The sequence below is a fragment of the Uloborus diversus genome, chromosome 8 (assembly GCF_026930045.1).
Source record: "Uloborus diversus isolate 005 chromosome 8, Udiv.v.3.1, whole genome shotgun sequence".
In the NCBI taxonomy this organism is placed as follows: domain Eukaryota; kingdom Metazoa; phylum Arthropoda; class Arachnida; order Araneae; family Uloboridae; genus Uloborus; species Uloborus diversus.
This window is the reverse complement of record NC_072738.1, coordinates 147,773,317-147,796,309: the sequence shown is the minus strand read 5'-3', so window position 1 is coordinate 147,796,309 and position 22,993 is coordinate 147,773,317. Positions and strand designations below refer to the sequence as shown.

Below are 22,993 nucleotides of genomic sequence, written 5' to 3'. Positions count from 1 at the left end.
AAAAAAAAGTGAAAATATGCTAGATTAAAATTTAATACTCAAAACAATTTTTTTTTGTCTTGAGTTCTGAAAGAACTACTCAGCAAGAAATTTTTCTTAGTTGCCTTGGACTTGTAAAATCTTGTGTGTATGTTCATATATATATATATAGTATATATATATATACATATCTATATTTCAGGGGGTCCCAAAAGGTCATTTACAAAGGTAATATGCTGGTCTTTCATGTATTATAGTGAACAAAATTTATAAAGGAACTTGTGTTCAAAAATGCGAACTACAAATGCTAGAGGGCAATGATTGCAGACTTGAAAGAGCAGAAAAAGAGGATGTCGAGAGCAATGTTAATATGATTATTGTTATAGAACATGATTATATCACAGGAGATGAACAAAATGTTTTCCATTCGCCACAGTGTATGAACCCGTTCAAATTGGCCTGGTGAGTCGCTTCAGTGATCCTGTCGATAAGACCCATGTCCAATGTTATGGGCCTTTTATAAACCATAGACTTCATGTGTCCTCGCAGGTAGAAATCCGGGGGAGGGGGGGGGATTACAGTGAACATGTGACTGGCCATTCTCTCGTAAGCCTGTAGGTTACAAGGAGCCTGTGGGTTACCCCCTTTACTGGTAGCAGTTTGCATTTTCAAATACTTGTTCCTATGTCTTGTGCATTATGATGCGACAAACCAGCATGTCAAGTTTATAAATGAATTTGTAAGGCCCTGTATATAGATAAATGTAGAGGGTATTCTGTTTTAACCTTCAAGACCTTTATTTTTGCAACCTTTAGTACTAGATGTATACTTCCAATTGCAAAAATGATCAAAATCAGATGCTGAGTTAAGATATTGAAAGTTTGAAGTAAAAAGAAAAATGAGTAAAAAAATACAAAATTTAATTTTTTATATGAACTTCATGTCACCTAACTTATGTTTAGGGAAATAATCTCCATTGAAAAATAATTCCAGCACAAACTAGTATGTTGTGGCCATCACGAAACTTTCTTCTATATTTTTCCTTTTTCTGATCCCTCCCCATGCTTGACGAGGAAGCAATATTCCTAACAAAAACAAAATTACACATGCAAAAACTTGACGACCATCCCAATGTCTGAATTATTGTAAAAGCAAAGCAAAGAGCGAAAACTGAAAGTTATTTTAAAAGCCTTGCTTGAATTAATTACAAATATTTTATTTATTAACAAACATAAGATGGCAACAGTTAAAAATTTTAAATCATTGAGATAATATTTCCTATCATTTCCATACAATTAAAATCACGAGAAATACGCAGACGACAATCAATTACGATTTATCTTTCTTATTGTTCCATTAATAAAACTATTTTTTTATTCGAAAAAAAAAAAAAAAAAAAAAAAAAAAAAAAAAAAAAAAAAATCAACACCTCTTGGAGCGATCGGCGTCAAAATTAAACCAGAGCCTGTTTACATATGGATTCACATATATTCCAAATTTCAACCAGAACGTAGCATTACTTCTTGAGATAGGGCACTCACAATGGAAAAAAAGAACGGGCGATTGCGCTATCCCCTTTTTAGCTGTTGACACAAAAATAAAATCAGCTCTTATACCCACTAAGGGCTACTTGCCGATAAATTTTTCTTTCATTCCGTTCATTATTTCTTGAGATACAGCAGTCACAATTGACGACAAAAAACGTTCTATAGCTCAACCCCCGTTTGAGTTATTGACACCAAAATTGAATCAGCACCTGTTCCTGTTAATACCAACATATGGACCAAATTTTGTTTGATTCCCCCAGTTACTTCCTGAGGAATAGCAAGCACGCGTAACTCAAAAAACGTCCCATTGTTCCACCCCCCTTGGAGGAATTTGCGCCAAAAACTAATGGGCACAAGTTCACATAGGGGCACATATGTGTACAAAATTTCGTTCAATTTCATGCGGTAGTTTTTGTTGTAGAGCGGCCACAAAAAACTGGTCACACACAGACGTGACACACATACATACACACACACACATACACACATACACACACACACAGACAGACAGACATTTTCCAAAAATGGTCGAAATGGACTCAGCACAACTCAAAACGTACGAATCCGTCAAAATTCGAAATTCGAAAATTTGCACGAATCCAATACTTTCTTCTATATATTAGATATAGAAAAAAGTAAAAATTGGGAATTAGTACGATTAATATTTACCGATATATGAAACGCAACATTTTGGGACGTACACCACTTTTCGCTCCCTGTCAATAACACTTTTTGGGGGAAAATATAGTGATTAATAAGTGTTTAAAATTATATGTGTGCATAGAGTGTAATTTTTCAAATCATTCGAGGCTTTGTAGTGTGTTTTTGCGTATCACGGCATAACATTTGCATTTATTTTTGATGGCAATGAAAAATATAAATACCTTGCTTTTCTTATTTTGACAACCTGTCATTCTTCTGAAAGGGCAATAAGTTCCAATCTCTTCTTTTGTATGGTCCCTTAAAACTTTGAACTAGAATATTTCCTCGAGTTTTGGTCGCACAAATATCAAGTTTTTTGTGTCAGTAATAGTTTTTAATGGAGATTATTTCTCTAAATATTAGTTAGGGGACCTAGGGCCCTTATAAAAAGTTATATTTTGTATTTTTTGACTCATTTTTATTTTTGCTTCAAACTTTCAATATCTTAACTCTGCATCTGATTTTGAACATTTTTGCAATTGGAAGTATACATCTAGGACTAACAGTTGCAAAAAAAAAAAGGTCTTGCAGGTTAAAACGGAACACCCTGTATATATAATTCAATGATGTATTTCATGTTCCCAATGTTTATTAGTTTACAAACTGCAACTTGTTTTGAATGCTATAAATTGCTTATTAAAAAATTTGATTAAACTCTATTGGCTAAACATAAACATCTAATTAAGACAAGCAATATAACATGGTTTTATAATTTTCATTTAGTTGGAATTGAGAAATCTGTTCGTGACGATGATGATGGGCGGCAAACTGTTCAGTCAACTTTAAGGATAAATCCTAACCCTGATGATAATAAAGCGTATTATGAATGTGAAGCTCAAAGCTCTTTTACATCTTTAAAACTGCGAACTGGTGTTTATTTAAATGTATTATGTGAGTATATTAGTAGTAGTGAAATAAACTTGTGCTAAATATTAGAATCAGGGGAAACTATCATTTTTGGCATTGTGTTATTTTTTAAAATGTTTGGAATTAACTGAGATGAATCAGTATGAGTCACCTAATAAAATCTTACTAACTATCGAGGTTCACACACTTGGAAAGTATCCTAGATGAAACTTTCAACTGTGACCAAAATGTTACTAGGTATTATGTGGGAATTGCCTGCAGATAATGTGCAGTTTGGAATTCATTTAGACCTGCATGACTTTTAAAAAGTTCTTTAAAGAATGCATTAGGTTTCATTACCAATAAAGGAATTTTTTTACTTTCAAAACCTTTAAGGAATTCAATTTATTTTTCTTTTAAACTGTTTCAAAACAATTATTTACTGGGGATTTTTTAATGATTTGTTTGCTCAAAAGTGTCATTATTGTATTTTAAATAATGCTATGGGTGTAGACTTTTTTCCTATTACAGTTCAAGTTTAACATTAAGCATGTTTTTTGCATTAAGTTATCTCCCTAAGCCAGGGCTGAGGCAGAAATACTTAAAATACACCTCCAGCTCAGTCATTCCATCCGAGGACTGCAGTTTCGTGTTTTTTAGCACTCATCAGCTCGGAATAAGAATTACCTGAGCTGGAGGTGAAAAACCTCTTAAGGGAGCCAAGAAAGCGAAACAAATTGGTAACTAATGTAGAATTAACACACCAGATGAGTGACCGCAACAATGGTGCGGTTCAACTCAAAGATTGATCGTCAATCAATCCTCAAAAAATCCTTTAAAAAGGCTTGTAACTTTTTTTCTTTTGAGATAGAAGCTCAGTTTTTCGACCATAGGTCGAGATGGATCTAGAGTAAAAAATATTCCTTTTTCCAATGGTGTCAAAAAGAAAACTATGGGACGATTCCTTCACTTTTTATTGATAGATTTAATAAAGAAAGTAGTGCCTAAATTTCAGCTAAGCCTAAATAAATTCGAGCTAAAAAGACGAATAACTCCCATCGTAATCAAGTTAGAGCATTGAAACAAACTGCTTAGAATGCAGGAAGTTCTATTCTTTCCAACGATATATAATATTAATATGTGCAAATAATTTTTCACCCCATATTCAGGAATTTATGTGAAAATTGGGCCTAAATTGGAATAAAAAAAAAAACTATTCATCGAATTTTTTTCGAACTGGTCTGCAAACCTTTTCAGAACTTAAAGGAACAGACTAAAAATTTCAGCGAAATCGACGGGGCAGTTCTAAAGTTTTGCGAGTTCAAACCCACAGACGCTTTTTGGAGACTTTATTTTATACTATGTAGAAATTTATTTATTTTTTAAATCAAGTTAATACCCTGTTGATTCTCAAAGTATTTTCAACTAGTGTTTATTATGTTTTCTGAATTTTTATTTCTTCTAGAAGGAATTCTATAGCACTCATAAATATCCTAATGTATACTAGAGATGAGACAGGCCCGACTGCGGGCTCGGGCTCTAGAACCGAAAATAGGTTTTGGGCTCGGACTCAAGCTAAGATATTCAATCGTCAATCTCCAAACAAATGCAAAGCAAATAAACATTATCATGTTGTTTATAAAACATATGTTAAAAAAAAACAATTATTTTAATCAGTTCAATCAATGTGAAAATTTAACCAAAAAAAAAAAAAAAACAGAAAATAAATTAACGCTTATTTCTAATATTTTTTTTAGTGATTACTATTAGAATATGTCACACAGTTATGCATTTGAAGTGGAACAGTTTAAAAAATTTTAGAAACTTCTGTGTTAATGAAGAATATTTAGCATAACATTTTCATTAACAGAGAGATTAAAAAAAAAAAAGAAAAAAAATGAACCAATTGCAGTTGTAATATAAGTACCCATATTTAGTTGTAAAACAACAGCTGAGACTAACATTTCGTTAAATCATGTCAAACTGTAGAATTCTCGGTTTTTGATACAAAAAAGTTTCCCTTGGGCTCAGGTGGGCTCAAATTTTGGTCCAAGGCTATCCCCCGGGGTCGAGTGGGTCTGAGCTCTCAAAAGTGAGCCTGAATTCATCTCTAATGTATACTAATGCTTTGAATCAACTTGCGTTCTTTTTATTTTGTTGTTAGCAGAAAAAATAGAATAAATAAAAGTAAAATAAAAATATTTATTCACACATTTATGGCTTTCACATTCAAATAACAGTGCTAAATCATTGTTTTTTTAATAGATCCACCTGGTAGACCAATTATCGAAGGCTACAGAAACAATGAAAAAATAAGAGCTGGAGATACTGTAAATTTAAAGTGCATATCCCGTGGAGGTAATCCTTTGGCTCGCCTAGTGTGGGGGAAAAATAATGTGTCCATTGACCATTCTTATACTACCTCTGACTGGGAAGCTACAAATGAAATTTCCTTTAGTGCTAGCATGTCAGACGATGGAGCCGTGTATACTTGTAAGGCATCCAGTCCAATGCTTTCCGAAGTGATGGAAAAGTCGGTCTCTTTAAGTGTGATATGTAAGCATTTCCTTTTGTTCTAAGCATTTGGTTTTACGTACTTGTTTTGTTGAATAATGAATATAAAAAATGTGTAGCTATTTTTGCCTGAATGAAAATATAACTGCAAATTTCTCGCCTTTTTTGGTTGCTTAAGGATAGTCAGTACCCTAAATACTTTCAAAAATTTGATGCTTTGATTTTTATATGTTTTGAAACTCCATTTCACTACCTTTTTAATGATACAAACTTCTTGATCGTGCTCATATTAGAAGTAAGTTAAAATAAGCTTTAAAAATAATTTAAACCCATTTTGAGGTATGATTTTTCCCTTTAAATTGCAATATCTCCAAATTGTATTTTTGAAACTAAATGTTCATTTTTCTCAGAAACTAAATTGTGTTAGGCTTTGAAATTTTTACCACCTATTCCATACATCTAATTATATATATACTAAAGTAAATTTTTTCTCATATTCGAAAAATATTTTTTTAGTGACTTACGCATTAGAATTTTTCTTTAAAAAAAACTAAGCTTTCTTTCTGTAAAATTTTACTTCAGTATAGAAAAAAGAGTCTACTTAAGGTACAGAAAAAATTTCATAACTGTATCTTTAATAGATTTTCAGAAAAAGGTACATAAAACTGTGCAAGTTAACGTTGACGGTATAGGGCGTACCAACTCCCCTTAAGGGGGAAAAAATAGAGAGTGGCTATCCAAGAAATATTGCATATAATTAAAATTAAAGTGAACATTTTCAGTGCTCAAGACTTTGCTTTAATGACTAATTATTGCTTTATCTTTTGAGAAAAAAAATTAAAAACTATCCTATGATCCTATATTACCATGGATTAGCATGATTCTATTGTACTTCAACCTGCTATGCCATGTTCTAATTGTTATTTTAATTTTGAAATTATTTGCTTTGTTTCCTTCATGTTTAATCAGTGTAGGCCAGTCAGGAATCACATGAACTGCAAAATTACTACATCATTTTACAAAAATAATTTCTGTAATGTAGATTTTTAGTTACAGATGTACACCGAAAGACGTGCTGGGTTTCTTCAGCATTTTCCAACTGACCACAAAAATGTTGATTATTATTAGAAACTGATTTAAAAAGTAAAATAGTTTGAATATGATATTATGTGTTCTTTGATGCAGAGTGAACTTTCTACTTCAAATGAAAACTAGATAGATTCAAATAAACCTTGTAGTGGTTTGCTACCCTGTCTAGAAAATAATTCTGTGATTTGTGCAGATCTGCCAACTTGATCTTTTCCCCTTCCGTATGTAGGATAAAATCTTTGGCATTTTCCCTTCCTACTGAAGACATTTTTTTTTCTTCTTTCTTCTGTTCCAACTAGCGGTACTTGTACGGCTTTGCTTGTTGTAAAAAATTAAAAGGTCATTTGGTTCGCCTGGTTATTTACAAATAATAGATGATGAGTTTTTCACCAATTTGGAAAGTTAATTTGTTCGCCCATGGTCGCATGGTAGTTTGCTTGTCCACGTTATGGTAATTTGCTTGTCCATGTTATGATAAATTGCTCGGTAAAATGTTAGGAAAAAAACAAAATCGAATTTTCGAAAAATCACTTTGAGGTGCTACAAACTAATTTTGTGCCAAATTTCATGAAAATTGGCTGAATGGTGAAGGCGCTCTATGTGCGTCACAGACATCCAGACTTTCAGTTTTATTATTAGTAAAGATAACAAAGGAAAATTACGAACTCTTTCAAAGTAACAGTAACAAGTATATAAACTATAAAAGGGAAATAAGTCAATGTCTCATCAGCAGGTGTCAATCACTCCAATATCGCTTCACCTCGGAATCTCCATGCTGAGCCAAACATCCCAACAAATGTCCGTAATTTCATCATCCTCACGAAACGGATAATTAGGACTTGCATAAATGCCAATTCAGTAGAGCTGCTTTGCCAGGCTCTATTTCTTAAAAACGAATGCGTTATGTAATTCACACAGTTTCAAAAACCAAGGTGGCTTACTCTCGTTCTGAAGTTATGACATCGTGATGGGAGTGAGTTGCTCTGTGACTTAGTGAGCTCTGCACCTATCAAACCTTGCTTTGTATTTCAAAAATGCCTTGTTTACCAATAAATGTTTTCCTTTCTGTGAATAGTGCGTCAAATATCATCAACTTGGACAGGATGTTTATTTGCAATTCCTAATTCAGTCATACAAGTTGTTTAATTTTATTATTTCAACATTGTGTCTTACAAAATCTTTTGCATTTCCACTCTAAACTTAATCAAAGCATCCCTGGTTTGATGCCAGCGGGTTGAAGGTCCTCCATGTTTGTTAATGGTGACTAGGGAATATTAAATTTGTCACGGTCAAAAACTTCCAAGTGAATCAATACCTCTGGGGGTGCTGGACCAGGGATTGCTCAGTTTCTGATCTGGACTTTAAAAACGAGCTGATGTGTGCATTACATGACTTTCTTTTTCCTCCAATTTAATGTCATTTCCCCATTATTGGCAATTTGAATGTGATTCAATTGTTTACTCTCTAAATGTCATCAACAGTGGCCAAATTGAAACCAAATTTTAAAAAAGGAATAAAAATATAAAAAAACGCCAAATTTGTCGCCAAGTTGGCAACAAAATCTGGCGACCAAAAGTTTTGTATATTGTCAAGTGTTTGCCAAATTATAGCACCGCTTGAGTTTACATCAAAATTAACAATGATTTCCCCCAAAAAAGGGTAAAAGGCCCCCTTAGGGACATCTGAATGCAACCAAAAGGGAAGGTGCACAACTAGGCCTCACTAGGAGTCTATGTACCAAATTTCAACTTTCTAGGACATACTGTTTTTGAGTTATGCAAGATACATGCACACACATACATATGTACATACAGACGTCACGAGAAAATTCGTTGTAATTAACTCGATTGTTGTCAAAATGGATATTTCGGGTGTCTGTAGGTTCCTAGGCATATATTCACGTGTGGTCAGGTCAAAAAAAAAAAAAAACTCAGCATTCATTCGGGGGTGAGAAAAATGGAAATTAAGGCCGAGTGAAAATTTTTTTGCGAATACAATACTTCCTTTTTCGTAAAAGGAATTAAAAACAGCTGTCTTCAGTGTCCTATTCAACCGGTAAAACCAAAAAAATAACAGGTACGGGGGACCCTGGAGTGTGATGTGATGATGTTAGCTATGCAAAATATTGTTATATGTAAAGTTTATTTTGTTCGACTTGTAAGAATCCTGTATCTATTCTTTTTTTCATAATATTTAGATGCTCCCTCAGCTGTAAGTATTAAAGCACCCAAAGAAGGAAAGCCTGGAGATGTTTTTGTAGCAACTTGCAAGACCGGTAGAAGCAATCCTGCTGCTGAAGTAACGTGGGTTGTTGATGGAATACCATTCCCTTCAGTGAATAAAGTTGAGTCTGACTCTAAAGGAGGATCAGTGACAACATCTGAAATAACTGTGAATGTTACACTACAGGTATGCTCCACATTAATTTTTTTTTTTTTTGATATAATAATTGATGGAAAGCCCATCAATTATTTCCTTTTATCTCTTTTATTAAAAACTTTAATGAAAAATTTCTTTTGATATATTTGGGTATAATATATTTTCTCATTCTATAGCTTTGAAGTTAAGCTAAAAGTTGTGCTTCGAATATTATGCAATTGCTTAACAGTGTAATATTTCTATTGCTTACAATATTTGCTAAAAATTTATGACAACTTTCTTATTAAAATTTGTTCTTTCCAAAATCATTGTGATAAATTACCTAACACTATCATTCCAAAAAATGTCAATACATTTTGCAATTATGACCAATAAAAATATACAATATAATGATTTGTGCAGTGGTGTATGATATAATTCTGTATTGAATACTAATTTTTATGTTATTTTAAAATATCTTAAGTTTCTGTTTCTAAGATTAGTCTCCTATCTGAGACTCGAGCAATAATAAACAAAGTGTTGCATACTTTTGGAATTAAGATCGCAGCAGTTTGTGAGTTTTCTTTTTTTTTTCTTTTTTGCTATTATGATCTTTTGCTTGATTCTGTACTTTGTGTTGTTGCAAAGTAGCTGAAATAAATATTACTGCCCTTGAATCTTTATTTCCTTAAAAATACAAAATTAAACAATCAAGAATTCAACTTAAAAAAAATTATTTAGTTCAATTAATTTCTATTTGTCATAGAACTGCACCTATGGATATATATGTATACATACAAATGTGAAAAAAAAGGAACAAGATAAAAAAAATTCATCCAGCCTTGCTGGCATTTGGAGACTTAGCATATTTTGAAAATGATTATTAAAGATAGCATATTTTGAAAGACAGCATTTTAGAAATTTTAAAGCATAAAATATAGTGAAGGCAGTTGTGAAGTGTCAAAATGAAATAGCATTAACCCTGATAAAAATAATGAAAAACAATTTATCATGAATGGAAAAAAATAATTTTACGTAATAAACATGAGTACTCATATTGCACAGGTAGAATGAAAAGTGCACTTCTATAATGATAATCTAATTAAAGAAATGTTCTTTTCTTTGTACTTGTGCAGTATGTATGCATACTCATACTTATTCGTAGATGCTGTAAATATGGTTGCATAGCTTCCAACTTGTAAGATTTAGCCGTACAGTGTAAGATCTTCTGGCGTTTGTACGATTGTATGGTATTATGGCAGATTTGTACGAGAACTTCTTTATCGGATAACAGCATTTAGAACATTTCAATCTGGAAGAACTTACAGATAAAGTATTGTTTCAAACAAGTTTCTGATAGGTAATTTTTGTGAGTTGCGAAGTCAGCAACTTTTCGAAGTTTAAATCCGAAGAAATAAAAGTTTGTTTATTTACTTATTTTTAAATTTATTCATTTATTTTGCCTACAAAGACACAAATAGAGTGAAGGTAAGGATTTGAAAATATTATAATGCTTTAAATTTTAATACTTTGCTTTATAATGGTCAAAAAAGCGTAAAAATATAGCCACCTCGTGCATTGTAAGATTTTTTAAGTTGGCATGTTGGCAGCTATGTGATTGATATTCTTACTCTCATTTTTGGAAATAAAAATAAAATGATTAGTGAAAAAGAGACTTCTAAAATATGTTACTAACCTTTTAATTGGTAATTAGTAGCATTAGTTTTAAAATGTAGAAAATAATTATGAGTACTCATAAGTACATCCTACTTTTCAATTTTAGGATAGAAATTCAAAGTTATTGACCTGCTATGCTGTAAATCAAGAATTAGGGGAAACTATATCTGAAACGCTAACAATTAGTATTTTGTGTGAGTATTGAGAACCACTTCTTTGCTTGATAGAGTTTGAGTATTAAATGAATTTCATTAAATATAACCTTATTCGGCAGTTTCTTTTTTCTTCTTTCCCAAATAAAATATTATGACAAGTACAGAATCTTATGAAATGCTGTTATCTATTTTTTTTTCTTTTATAATTTTATTTTTTACTTTTATTTGTATGAAATTATGTAATTTAGTTTAGAAAAGAGGAAAAGGAAAACAAACTTTAAAAGTGTCATTTTATTATGTTCAGACTTAGATAAAATGAAAAGCTTTCTGCGAACACAAATCCTAACTGGAAAATTTTCTGCAAATAATTATTTTGCCTAACTCACCCTTGAATAAAGAATTAAATGTACATTCAAGTATGAAAAAGGTCAAAAAAAAAAAAAAAAAAAAAAAAATGCTAAAAGCAATCATTTAATTTTTCTTACAATAACATATAGTATGTGATTAATTTTCACCAACTGAAGAAAACTGCCAAAACCATTATTATTTTCACACGTGTGCTTTAAAAGACTTTTGGAGAAAGGCTTCAACAGAAGTAAACTGGGATTTTTTTAAAAAATTCCCTTAAATTTTTTTTATTTTAATTTTTTTTATTAACGTTGGCAGTTTGACAAAAAAAATTTCTGCAGAGCCAAAAATTTTCTGCGAACGCGGTTCGTGTGTTCGTCTATTTTCTGCAAGACTGATTATGTTTTTAAGATATGTTTGCCTACTTGTTTTGGAATTGTTAAATTTTATGCTATATTATTTGTTCTTTTTCTATTTGTTTCTATTGCTTATTTTTCAAATGTTTTAAACTTACTATTTTAGTATGTGTAAGCTTTGTTTTGTGTCTCAAGTGTTTGATTTTGCGTAGTCTGACAATAAAAAGTTGGCATGTCTGGAACTTTTTTTTTCTTTTTGAAAATTAGATTTATATTCTTGAACAGATGCACCTGATCCCCCTTCCATATTTGGTTACACTGAAGGTACTGCCATACTTGCTGGTAAATTGCAAAGATTGACATGCATTTCCCATGGAGGGAATCCTTTACCTGAAATAAAATGGTTTAAAGGTGGTAAAGAGGTAGGATTTTGATTACTATAACCTGATGTCTTTTGTATTGCACAAAGTTGAAAATCATACATTTAATTTAGTTTTTAATTAAAACAAGTGTATACAAAATTAGCTAATTTGTTCTGAAATTATATGTTATTATAAGTTATGATTAAGAATTCCTTTCTTTTTTATGATTAGTGTATACAAGTGTTGTTACTGTCAGTAGCGTAACTACGGGCTCGAGCGCCCCTGGCAAACTAAGGTAATTGCACTCCCTCCCCCGGGTCGCCCACATGTTAATTGTGACTTCCAAAAAAAAAATTTTTTTTTTTTTGAACATTTTGATAAGTTGATTCAATGAATAGGGAGACAGCATTGTAATTATTTTCTTTTTTAAAATTGTTTTCAATGATGCCCAATGTTCCTCCACCTTGTGAGTTTTTTTTTTTTTTTTTTAAAGCATTTTTCATATTCTATGATAAAAAAAAACTCTTAAAATTTTTTTTTAATCAATTGAAATAAAGCTCCCCTGGCCTCTGCACCCCTGGCAAGAGCCAATCCTGCCAACCCCTAGTAACGCTACTGGTTATTATAAATATGCTCTTTTGATGAATTTAAAAAATCTTATGCAGGGCTTCTACTTAAAGTATTACATGTTTGGAATAGCTTCAAAAAAATTTGTTTTCCATTTCATTTTTTGTGCAATTCCCCCCCCCCCCAGAACTCAAACACCCTGTGCCGTTCATTTCTCTCTTTCACTGTGAGTGGCGGGTCTAATGGTAAGTGGCCACTTGGGGCCCCGAAGTTCGGCTAGAATCTAAAACAATAGTGCATTAGTTTTTAACATTACCAACTGTAACTAAATGAATGAGTTTTTTTACAGCCGGGGACTGAAATACCAATAGGCTTGTTTTAAGGGTCCCCCAAATTTGTTTCACTGATATTTTCAAAGATGATGCTAGAGGGACCGAAGCTCCAATAAGGAAATTTTTACCGATAGGGCCCCCACATCACTGATCCTCCTGTGCTTTCTGTGTATATTGTCAACTCTTGTGTATTTATGTATGTATCAAATTTCCTTTGAACCAAAGTCTCTTTTCACCTTTTTAAATACTAAATGTAAGAGATTTACATTATCGCAATCATTTCATTGCAATAAATTTTATAGTAAACAAGTTGTGTCACATGGCATTGCACTTCTCCTTCAAAAAAAAAAAGTTGTGTCAAGTGATGCATGGTCATCAGGCTTGAATAAAAGAAAAAACATTGTGCAAATATTTTCATCAATAATGCAGTCCCTAAAATTTCCTATTAAAATTTGGACAATACTCCCTGAAAATTCCCCATTCAGATTTGGAAATTTCATAAATAAATTTACCACTCCATTAAAAAATTAAAAATTTCATTTCCCTTTACATTGTGGTTGGCGCTGTGTGAAATATCATGTTTTGCATCCATCCTTGCCAAGAAAAAATGCTGAGAGTCATGAGGCATGTCTTTTTTTCCTGAATAAATAAGGAGATGGCTAAAAGGGCATTAGAATAAAGGCAACAGTCTCATAATAGTGCAACACTCCTATAAATCCTCATCAGAATTAAAACCACACTACCCAAAAATTCCCTGTACAATCTTGACGTTAGTCCCCAAAAAATACTTACTAAAGTAAGGACAACTCCTTAAAAGCTTTTATCACAGTGAGGACAACTGTCCCGAAAAATTCCCATTAGTTATAGTCCCCAAAGCTCCCCATAAAAACAAAAAAATGTTCCCCGTTAGGATAAGGGCATCAGTTTCTAAAAATTCCTGTTGGAATAAGGATTACAGTTTTGAAATAATGTCAACAATTCTCTAAAAATATCTATCTGGATAAGAAAAACAGTTTCAAAAAATCCTGCAATGGGCGATTGGAAAAATATATGTGAATCAGCTGCTTAAAAGAGGATGAAGACAATCAAACAGCTTACTTTGATTCATCTGGCAATTATTTTTATTAACAGTATAATATGTATGTCCAGTATTTTTTTATTCTTTAGAACTAATAGGGCCATTTCCACGAAAACTGCCATTTTGTCCTGCACATGACAGCTAATATACACTGGCTAAGGACAGATGGCAATAGCAGCGTTAGCAACCACAAAATGGAAAGCAAGGAAATATGGAAATTAGCATAAGTTCGGGACACAGTAAGACATCTTGTGAGTATGCAAATTTTAGACTCCTGACGTTGCTGGTCACGTGATAGCGCTAATAAGAAATATAAAGGACTAGCCGTACCCGACGCGCGTTGCTACGCCAACAAAAAAATACATCATTATACTGATTTTCATGACAATCGGTTGAACGGTGCAGAAGTTGCTACTCTGCTGTGCCACCTGGTGGCGGGTGGCTTCAATGAGCATATTATGCACCTTCTCTGTGGAAAAATACATATATATAGCAATTTTCATAATAATCGGTCCAGGTATCAAGTGAAGCGGTGACTATACTCAAATTTTGTACTCATGCAGTTTGCAAGATCAATCAATCGCTAAAAATATCAAATAGAAAAAGTTTTAAATCCCCCTGTTGCATGAAAAGCCATAAAACAATAAAGAAAGAATTTATTTGTTCAAACTCAAGAAAAATGGCAACAGCTAACTTCTTTTCAATGAGATCTTTCACGCGAATTAATTTCTGCAGCCGATAATTTTATTCGTATTTATTCAATGGATTGTTACTTAAATTGGAATAAAAAAGGAACTATCGATCGGATTTTTTTCGAACTGGTCTATAAACATTCCCAGTACCAAAAATAACAAATGGTGAAAGTTTCAGCCAAATCTGCCGGGTAGTTTTTAAGTTCATGGAAGACATACAGACAAACATTCATTTTTATATATAAAGATTGGGCACGTGATGACCATTGTTGTTCAAAAGCAAAGTTTGGCGGGAAAGAAACAATTGACGAAGTTGCATTTTTCGGTATGTCTTCCTGACATCCCTTAGATGATTTTATGGGTGGCCATGTGGTTCGTAACATTGAAGAAGGGCAGAAAAATTTAGATGTTGCCAAGGATTTAGATGTTGTCATCAGCCACAGGGTTGTTTCGAGAGTTTGGAGATCATTTCAAACAAATGGAATGGGTAGCAAATGTCACGAGGGAGGTTGTGTACTCAATACGACGTCAGCAGAAGATTAGTACTTAGTGCTAGCAACGAAAAGGAACCAGCACAACACAGCTACTGAGGTAGCAAAGTAGTTTCCTGCTGCTACTAGCAAGCAAATATCTCAAAAAAAAAAATGTAGCCAGACGTTTGAATGCAGTAAGACTATGTGTCTGTCAGCTTGCTTCGTACATCTCATTTTCCACAAGTCAGTGTTTTGCTTGTTGGTAAAAATCACAATTGAAGAGAAGTCGACTAGGTTTGTGTTCTATACTCAGATGAAAGCAGATTCAGTCTCTCGCCTAATTGTGGACGACAACTAACCTGGCATGAGAATAGTACAGCATACAAGCCGGAAAACATAAAAGAAAAGGACTAGTATCCTACAAGTTGTGTCATGGTATGGATAGGCCGTGCTCAGGATCAATGCCCGTGCGTTGCTCGAATGCTTCCAAACAAGGCTATGACAGCTCGTGATGCATTAATGTTGTTCTACTGCCTCATGGTCATGGGTTCTATAGCGCTGTGGGCGATAAATTTGTTTTCTCGGATGGCAAAGTAACATGTCATTAACAATCACCACCCAGGAATGTCTAGCTGACTCAAAATATCCGACCCATCGGATAACCAGCACGTTCTGTAGATCTGAATCGTATTGAAAATGTTCAGGATGTTTTGGGGAACAGTCTTGCTGGTGGACAACACCCTCCAATAAGCAAGGACACCCTCATCTGTGACTGACAGAAGAATGGGAAAAATTACCCCAACAGCTGCCGGATAATGTTGTGTAAAGCATCATAAGACATGTGAAAGCTTGCCTTGCTCTAAATGGTAGCCATATCCCATATTGACATCTTACGCCGGAACGCTGGGGGCGGTAATTACATTTATTCACTTTTAGGTATTCAGCCCAAAATTACCGTTTAGTCCTTTGAACCCTTTTCAACGCCTTCTGTATTTCAGAGCGCAATAAATTATCGTCATTGCAATGTTCTTGAGTTCTGGCATTAGTTTATTTTACTTGCCATCCAATTACATTTACTTTTTTACGCGCTACATAGCCCATTGGAATCCGTCCTTAGCAATTATCCACCAATGTATTTCATCAAAAAGTAATTATTTCAAAAGATAGTGACGAAAATTTTTTACTTAACATATCACACATATGTTAGTGATTTCTTCTGCAAAAAAATTTTTGTTCATTACCCTTTTAATTTATTATTTTTGATGAAATTAATCAAGCGTCATGTGCAGGACAAAATGGCCAAATAACTACATAAATATGCTAAATGTACAAATTTGCTTATTTCTCCCCTATTCAGCTTGCTAGTCCTCAACAGTCTTCAACTGGCAACATTGTTTCCAGAGAACTTTCTATAATTGTTGCAGCTGATGATAACGGTGCACAGTATTCATGCAAATCAACAAGTAAAGCTTTATCAGAAGCACTAGTGGCTGCCATCAATCTCACAGTGTACTGTAAGATTCTAAAATCCTAAATTATTATAGTGAACTTTTTATGTATACAACCTCTGACAATTAAGCTCGGGGAACAGTTCTGTAACATAAATGAAGGGGAAATATTAACAAAAGTTATCTTATTGTCCTTCAAAATAGTCACCTCCTGCAACTATGCACCACCGAGATGTGCTATACATGTCCTGGAAAACTTTGCAAGAAGTCTTCTTTTGAGATGGAATCCAAAAGCATCGTCACATTTCATTGGATGTCGGGAATATCATCAAATCTCTTTTCTTTCAATGCAAGTTTGAATCACAGGAATAGGAAGAAGTCTGTAGGATTGAGGTTTGGTGAGCATGGAGGATGTTTCTTTCAGTGTCTTGCAAAGTTTAAAACAAAACTTTAAATTAGTCTTTTATTCATTTTCCTGTTCTCAGTTAAGAACCAATGCACTAAACAAGTCTTACACAGAATGCAAACAACGCTCAACTAAACAACGTTGGTGGAAAAAGGATCAACACCTGCCACTATACAGTGCAGTGTTTTGCTAGTTTGGCTGTTCTGACTTCATTCATTGAACTTTGTCAGAGGTTGTATATGTGATTAATTTTAAGTCGGTGGTGCTTGTTAATTTACCTATTAAGAAAATGTATTCTGCCCATAACTGAGAAATACCATGATAAAGTACATTTTTATTATTATTTCTTAAGTAATGGATATAGTTTTTAAATACATTCTTTTATTTCACATTGTAAGAAAGTAAGAATGCATACTTTTCTGGTAGAAATATACTGTTTTCTTAGAGGAGAAATGAAAGAAATTTATTTGTTAGATGTTTTGCAAGTAGTAATGTTCTAGTTTTTTTTTTTTTTTTTTGCAAAATATGATTTCATGTGTAGTGATGCTCTAAATAATTTAACATTATTGGTGTAAATTCAAAGTGTATTTAAATGTTTCATTCTTATGTGTGCATTTTATGTTAAAAATGCCATTTTTTTTTCTCTTTAGTTCCTCCAACTTCACTGAATATTAAAGTGAAGCCAAAGAAACCTAAAGCTGGCTCTGAGGTATGAAATAGTTTATATAAAGAATATACAGAATGATAAAAATGAAGGATCCGATTTCAAAACTTCATATTTTCGAAACTGCTGCACATGTTGCTACAAGTGTTACATGAACTTAAGGAAAACTTTTCCAAGTTTTTTTTCCAATGAAGTTCAGTTATGCAAATGTGTAAAAAAAAAAGTCAAAATATTCAATTATAAATGTTCAGTGTTGGAGCCTTTAATTACATGACATTGCCTAATCTGTAACTCAGTTTGCTACACACACTTTTGAATATTACACTGTCACTGGTTTGTAATGTTGCAAAAAAGTGTTCTTGAAGTTTTTGTATTGTTTTTATCATCAGGAGCTGATATACAGTGTCTTTGACATAACATTGTTAAAAGAAACACATGGTGCATAGATCAAGCTTGATTGCAGGTTGGATGTTTGTCATGTAACAAAAGGCTCACATGCTAAACACATTTATAACTGAAAAAAAAAAAAAAAAAAAAACAAACCTTGGTATATTTCTCTTTACATTCAATCATCACTTATTGTTGCATGTGCAGTATTTTTGGCAACATGATTTTTTTAAATTGTGTCCACCATTTGTGTTCACACTGTATGTGTGTGGTGCACAAGAATAAGGATATTAAAATATTGTGCAAGTTTTAAAAATGAAAATTTTTGATTGAATTGCTTTGACTTTTGTTTTGCTATTTGCATTTCCCATCCCTCTTTGTAATCAGCATTCCTTAACTACACTCATGACATGACTATGAGTTGCAAAGAAGTTGTTAAGATTGTTATAGGAAGTATCAATGAATGCATTTGACTGATGGTCTAAACTTGTTCTATAAGACAACATGCTCTCAGAAATGCTCAAAACCCTCATTTTGATATGTGTAGTATTTATCAAACAGCTTAAAGCGCAGAATGATGCTTTTTACTTCTGTCCTTTTGCTGAACTTACTACAAACTTAGAACAAAAATTATTCAAGAAACTGTTTAAGTAGTATTCTGCTTCATTTCCAGGGGGGGGGGGGGCTGTCTTGTTGGGAGATAAGGAAAAAGAAAAAAATTATGTATGATGCTAAAATAGTTTTTTTTTTTTTAATTTTCTTTTATCAGTCAAAGACTTTATAGACACCTTGAATAACTGATCTGTGGTTTCTTGCTTAAATTTTCAGATTCGTCTAACGTGTGAATCAAGTAGCAGCAATCCTGCTGCAAATATTACATGGTGGAAAGATCAAGACAGTAACATTCAGTTAAATCCCACAACACTTGTTGTAAGTGCTGGAGCAGAAAATGGAGGATTTTCTACTAAAGTGACATTTTTGATGAATGTCACTGCTGATGATGATGGTGCAACTGTCACATGTCAAGCTTTGAATGAAGCTATTCAGCAAAGTGTGCATGATGCACATATTTTAAGAGTTTTCTGTAAGTTATAATATTTGCTTTTATGCTACGTAGCTCAAGTCTCAAAAGTTCAAACATGGTATAAACTTGTTTATTCAGACAAACTGGCACCAAAGACATATCTGCCGAGTTTGCTAGTTTTTTGAGGAAGCATTCCGCTTTTTTTAGAGCGTCTTCCGATTAAGAGATTTTCTTCCACTTTTAAAAGTAATTCGGCTAAAATAATTTGATTTGCTACTAACCCTCAAGAGCACGGGCGAGCATGGGGGGGGGGGGGGAGGGACACCTGTTAGCTTGAGCTCAAGATTTTTAAAACAAAGATGAAATATAATTAGAGACATAGGGGTAAGCCATGTGGAGGGGGCCCGTAAAAGACATTTGTGACAGGCCCCAAAATTTCTTTGCATGCCCCTGTTCAAGAGATGGAGTGCAATCAAAAACGACAAACCGTAATTTTGAAGTGTTAAATAATGGAACTGATAAAAATAATCGATGAATTTGAAAAGGTGAGAAAATAAAATCTTGACAAAACACAATTTGCTGCTTAATCATGATGGCAATAATTCATAATGAAAATGGGTTTACTGACGACATAATATTGGCAGCATTTTTTTTTTTTTTTAATACTGTAGTATTTATAATTGAGCAGCTTTGTTATGATAGGTATCAATGAGACTTTTAAATTTAAATTTACTGCTTTGTTTTGGTTATTAAGGGCTTAATTATACTCATATGTAATTGATTGTATCTTTTAGTCTGCTGAATATTTTTCAAAGTTTGCTTTGTGTAGAGATGCTTTTTGTAACCCTTTTTAGGTTTTAAATTTTGTTAGATTTTTCTTGCTGTTTTTTAGTACTGTAAAATAAACTGCCATTTTTCAAAAGAATTTTATCTTCCCATTGTGTGTTATATATATATATGCAGGTCCATTTTTGTTCAGTTTGCAGGACACTGAAAATAAAAAGAAATACAAAAATTCAAAGCCCTTCATCAGTATCTTTTACATGTGTAGAATTCATTTTCAATACTTCTTTTGGCTTTATTAATCTTCTTGTGATAGAAGTTTCTTTTGAAAATAAAATCAAAACTTTAAATTTAATGAATACTTTTGGTGTACAATTTACTGTTTTTTCTTTTGTTTTCTAATGTGAAATGTAGTATTTGTTTTTCTTTCAAAAGCGGCAAATATGCAAAGACTTCTTCAATTCGAAAATACGGATGATATGTACCTTTGTGTTACATGGGTAATAAGCAAAACAAATCCTTAAATGGGCAGGCTTATTGTTTCTTACGATAAATAAATTTTTTTGTAACAAAATTACTTAGAACTATTTTCGAGGCATTAAAAAATATAAAAATTATTTTTCACATCATTTCTTAACCAAGAATGCATCTACTGTTTTCTTTTGCTTGAAACAGGAGTAATGTTCAAATAAAGCATAGCCACACAGGCATTTTATTATTAACTAGTTTTATTGCTCGTGCTTTGCACGGTGTACCTCCAAAATGAAATTTATGTCAAGTAACGTGTGTTCAACTATCAGGCTTGAACAGAAAAAAAACCTGTAACATTTTTCTGACGGATCGCAGAAAAATAACTATAAAGGAAAACTTTTAATTCCTCCGATTAACAGGAAAAGCCTCAAAACAAAAGTACGAATTTTATTTGTTCACAGTCGAGAAAAAAATAGCAACAGATCTTTCTTTTCAATTATTTTATTCACACTAATTAAAACTGAGCTCTTGGCAGACGATAAATTTCTAATTCAAAGTTCATTTTCCCGAACTTAAAAATGTTTATAACTTTTCTTTTGGTGATTTTAGGGACTTGTTGATTTTATTTGAAGAGGAAAAAAAATCTTTTAGAGGAGTATTTTTTCGGACTTTCGAATGAGACTAAAATTGAACCAATTGGATAATTATTTTGTGTAGAAAGAGCCATTTAATGTCATTTTTGGTTCCTAAAATTAAAATTCAAACGGTTCAGTTCTTTTTTAGCATTTAAAAACCCCTACATTCTTTTTTGAGTTCCCAAGAACTTCCCCGCCAAGTTTGGCCGAGATCCCCCGTAAACTGTAGATTTGTATGGGGAACATACATATGTATTCTCTGTTATACATATATATATATATATATATATATATATATATATATATATATATATATATATAAATAAGTCAAAATAAAAAGAGAATATTTGACCTACTTATAGTTATGTTCTTGCTATCATTAGTTTAAAACATATCTGTGTCAGCTTCCAATAAAAAAATTAAAAAAAAACTTTGAATTTTATCTGCATTATCCAGAAACCTGGATAAACTAAGTTCCACTATACAGGGTATCCACTTGATTGGTAACCTGGGAACAGTCAGGAATTTTTTCTAATTGGTTGAATTCTGGCCATTTTGCCAAAAAAACTGAAAATTTAATTGCTTAAGAATTATATGTTTCACACAAAGGACTGATGTAATGACATCAGCACTGTAGTGCTGATATCATTGTATCAATCTTTTTCTTTCAGTTTTAAATGCTTTGTATGAGTGTCTAGAAGAATTTTTTTCACATTTTGCTTTACAATGCAATAAAAGTTTTATCTTTTTCATAATATTTTTATTATTTTTTGGCTGTTTTATATGTTAACTAAAAGTTCACAATAAAAAATTCTGTATTTTTTTTCAGATAAACCAGTGTTTAAAATTGCTAACTCAAAAGTTTTTGATGTCAAACAAAATGAAAGTACTGTTATTGATGTAACAGCCAAAGCAAACCCAAAAAACATCAGCTATCGATGGCTGAAAGAAAGTGAAATCATTTGGGAGGGACCAGTGATCAATATCACCTCAGCTGATCGAACTTTGACTGGAAAGTATACTTGTATAGCTACAAACGAAATTGGAAATTCCTCCTTAGAAGTGATTCTGAAAGTTTTGTGTAGGTATTTTTTTTTAAATGTTAATCACTTTTAGCTTTAATTTAAGCATACTTTTAACTCACATTTTGGGGTTACTAGGGGCCAGATGGTTTTACTGGCATTACTTATATGTTCAAGCTCTCAACTTTTTTGCATTGATGAAGGGGCTCCTATAACTCTGAAACGTATATCTAATATTTTTCACATTTAAGTTTTTAGTACCCAATGTTTTTAAATTGTGATGATGATTTTATTTGAATTAAAAAAAAAAAAACTAGATGCATTCGATTAATTTTAAGGACATACATTTATAGTAAATTCCTGATTATCCGCGGAATTGGGTGGCACAAGTGCCACGGATAATAAAAGTGTGGATAAATCACAAAAAGGCTAAAATGAGGAACAAATAAGATAAAAATTATCCTTCCTCAAAAACATAGCTATATTACATCATAATGCTTTCTTTAAACAGTGAAAATTTTTGCAGTACAGTAAGCATTTTTGTATTTTTGCACAATTGAACTTGACATCAATAAAGAACAAGTGTATGTCGAAGAAGAAAGCTCAAAAAATAAACAAATAAGTAAAACAAACAACTGAGTTTAAATTTAAATTTTTTCGATTAAAAAAAGCCTTTGGTATTTGTTTTTTTTTTACTGCGAAAATACTTGTTCTTAATTGTTGATTGACTCGCGGAAATTCCGCCCTGCTGATAATCCACTCGCGGATAACCCAGAGTTTACTGTATTTGTATGTGAGTGTGCAGGCTTGAGTTGTCCCTAAGCTTCTGAAATTCTGCTTTACAATCTGCGTTTCGAAATAAGACATCTTTTGACTCTCTTTGACAAAATCACAAAACATCATATTCATTTATTATTTTTGATGTTTAACCACCTATTAAACTTACCTGCAGGAAGAAATTCTAACCTTTTTCGGTTTTTATTTATTAAATTACTTTTGCACCTTTTAAAATTTGTTGTATACTAGTTTTCTTAAAATTTCATATTTTTCTGTAAAGTACTTGAAAAAGCTACCCTGG

At 32.5% G+C, this 22,993-nt stretch overlaps 1 protein-coding gene across 1 annotated transcript in view; it reads left to right on the top strand.

The window, feature by feature from the left end:
• The window catches only part of LOC129228672 (nephrin-like), a 50,688-nt gene that overhangs the window by 10,304 nt on the left and 17,391 nt on the right, over positions 1-22,993 (top strand). Inside the window, exons 6-14 of the mRNA XM_054863356.1 lie at positions 2,952-3,119; positions 5,340-5,630; positions 8,875-9,086; positions 10,819-10,906; positions 11,857-11,993; positions 16,433-16,589; positions 17,580-17,638; positions 18,809-19,064; positions 21,723-21,974. Of these exons, the coding sequence (XP_054719331.1) occupies positions 2,952-3,119; positions 5,340-5,630; positions 8,875-9,086; positions 10,819-10,906; positions 11,857-11,993; positions 16,433-16,589; positions 17,580-17,638; positions 18,809-19,064; positions 21,723-21,974 (1,620 nt within the window). The remainder of the gene's footprint in view (positions 1-2,951; positions 3,120-5,339; positions 5,631-8,874; positions 9,087-10,818; positions 10,907-11,856; positions 11,994-16,432; positions 16,590-17,579; positions 17,639-18,808; positions 19,065-21,722; positions 21,975-22,993) is intronic.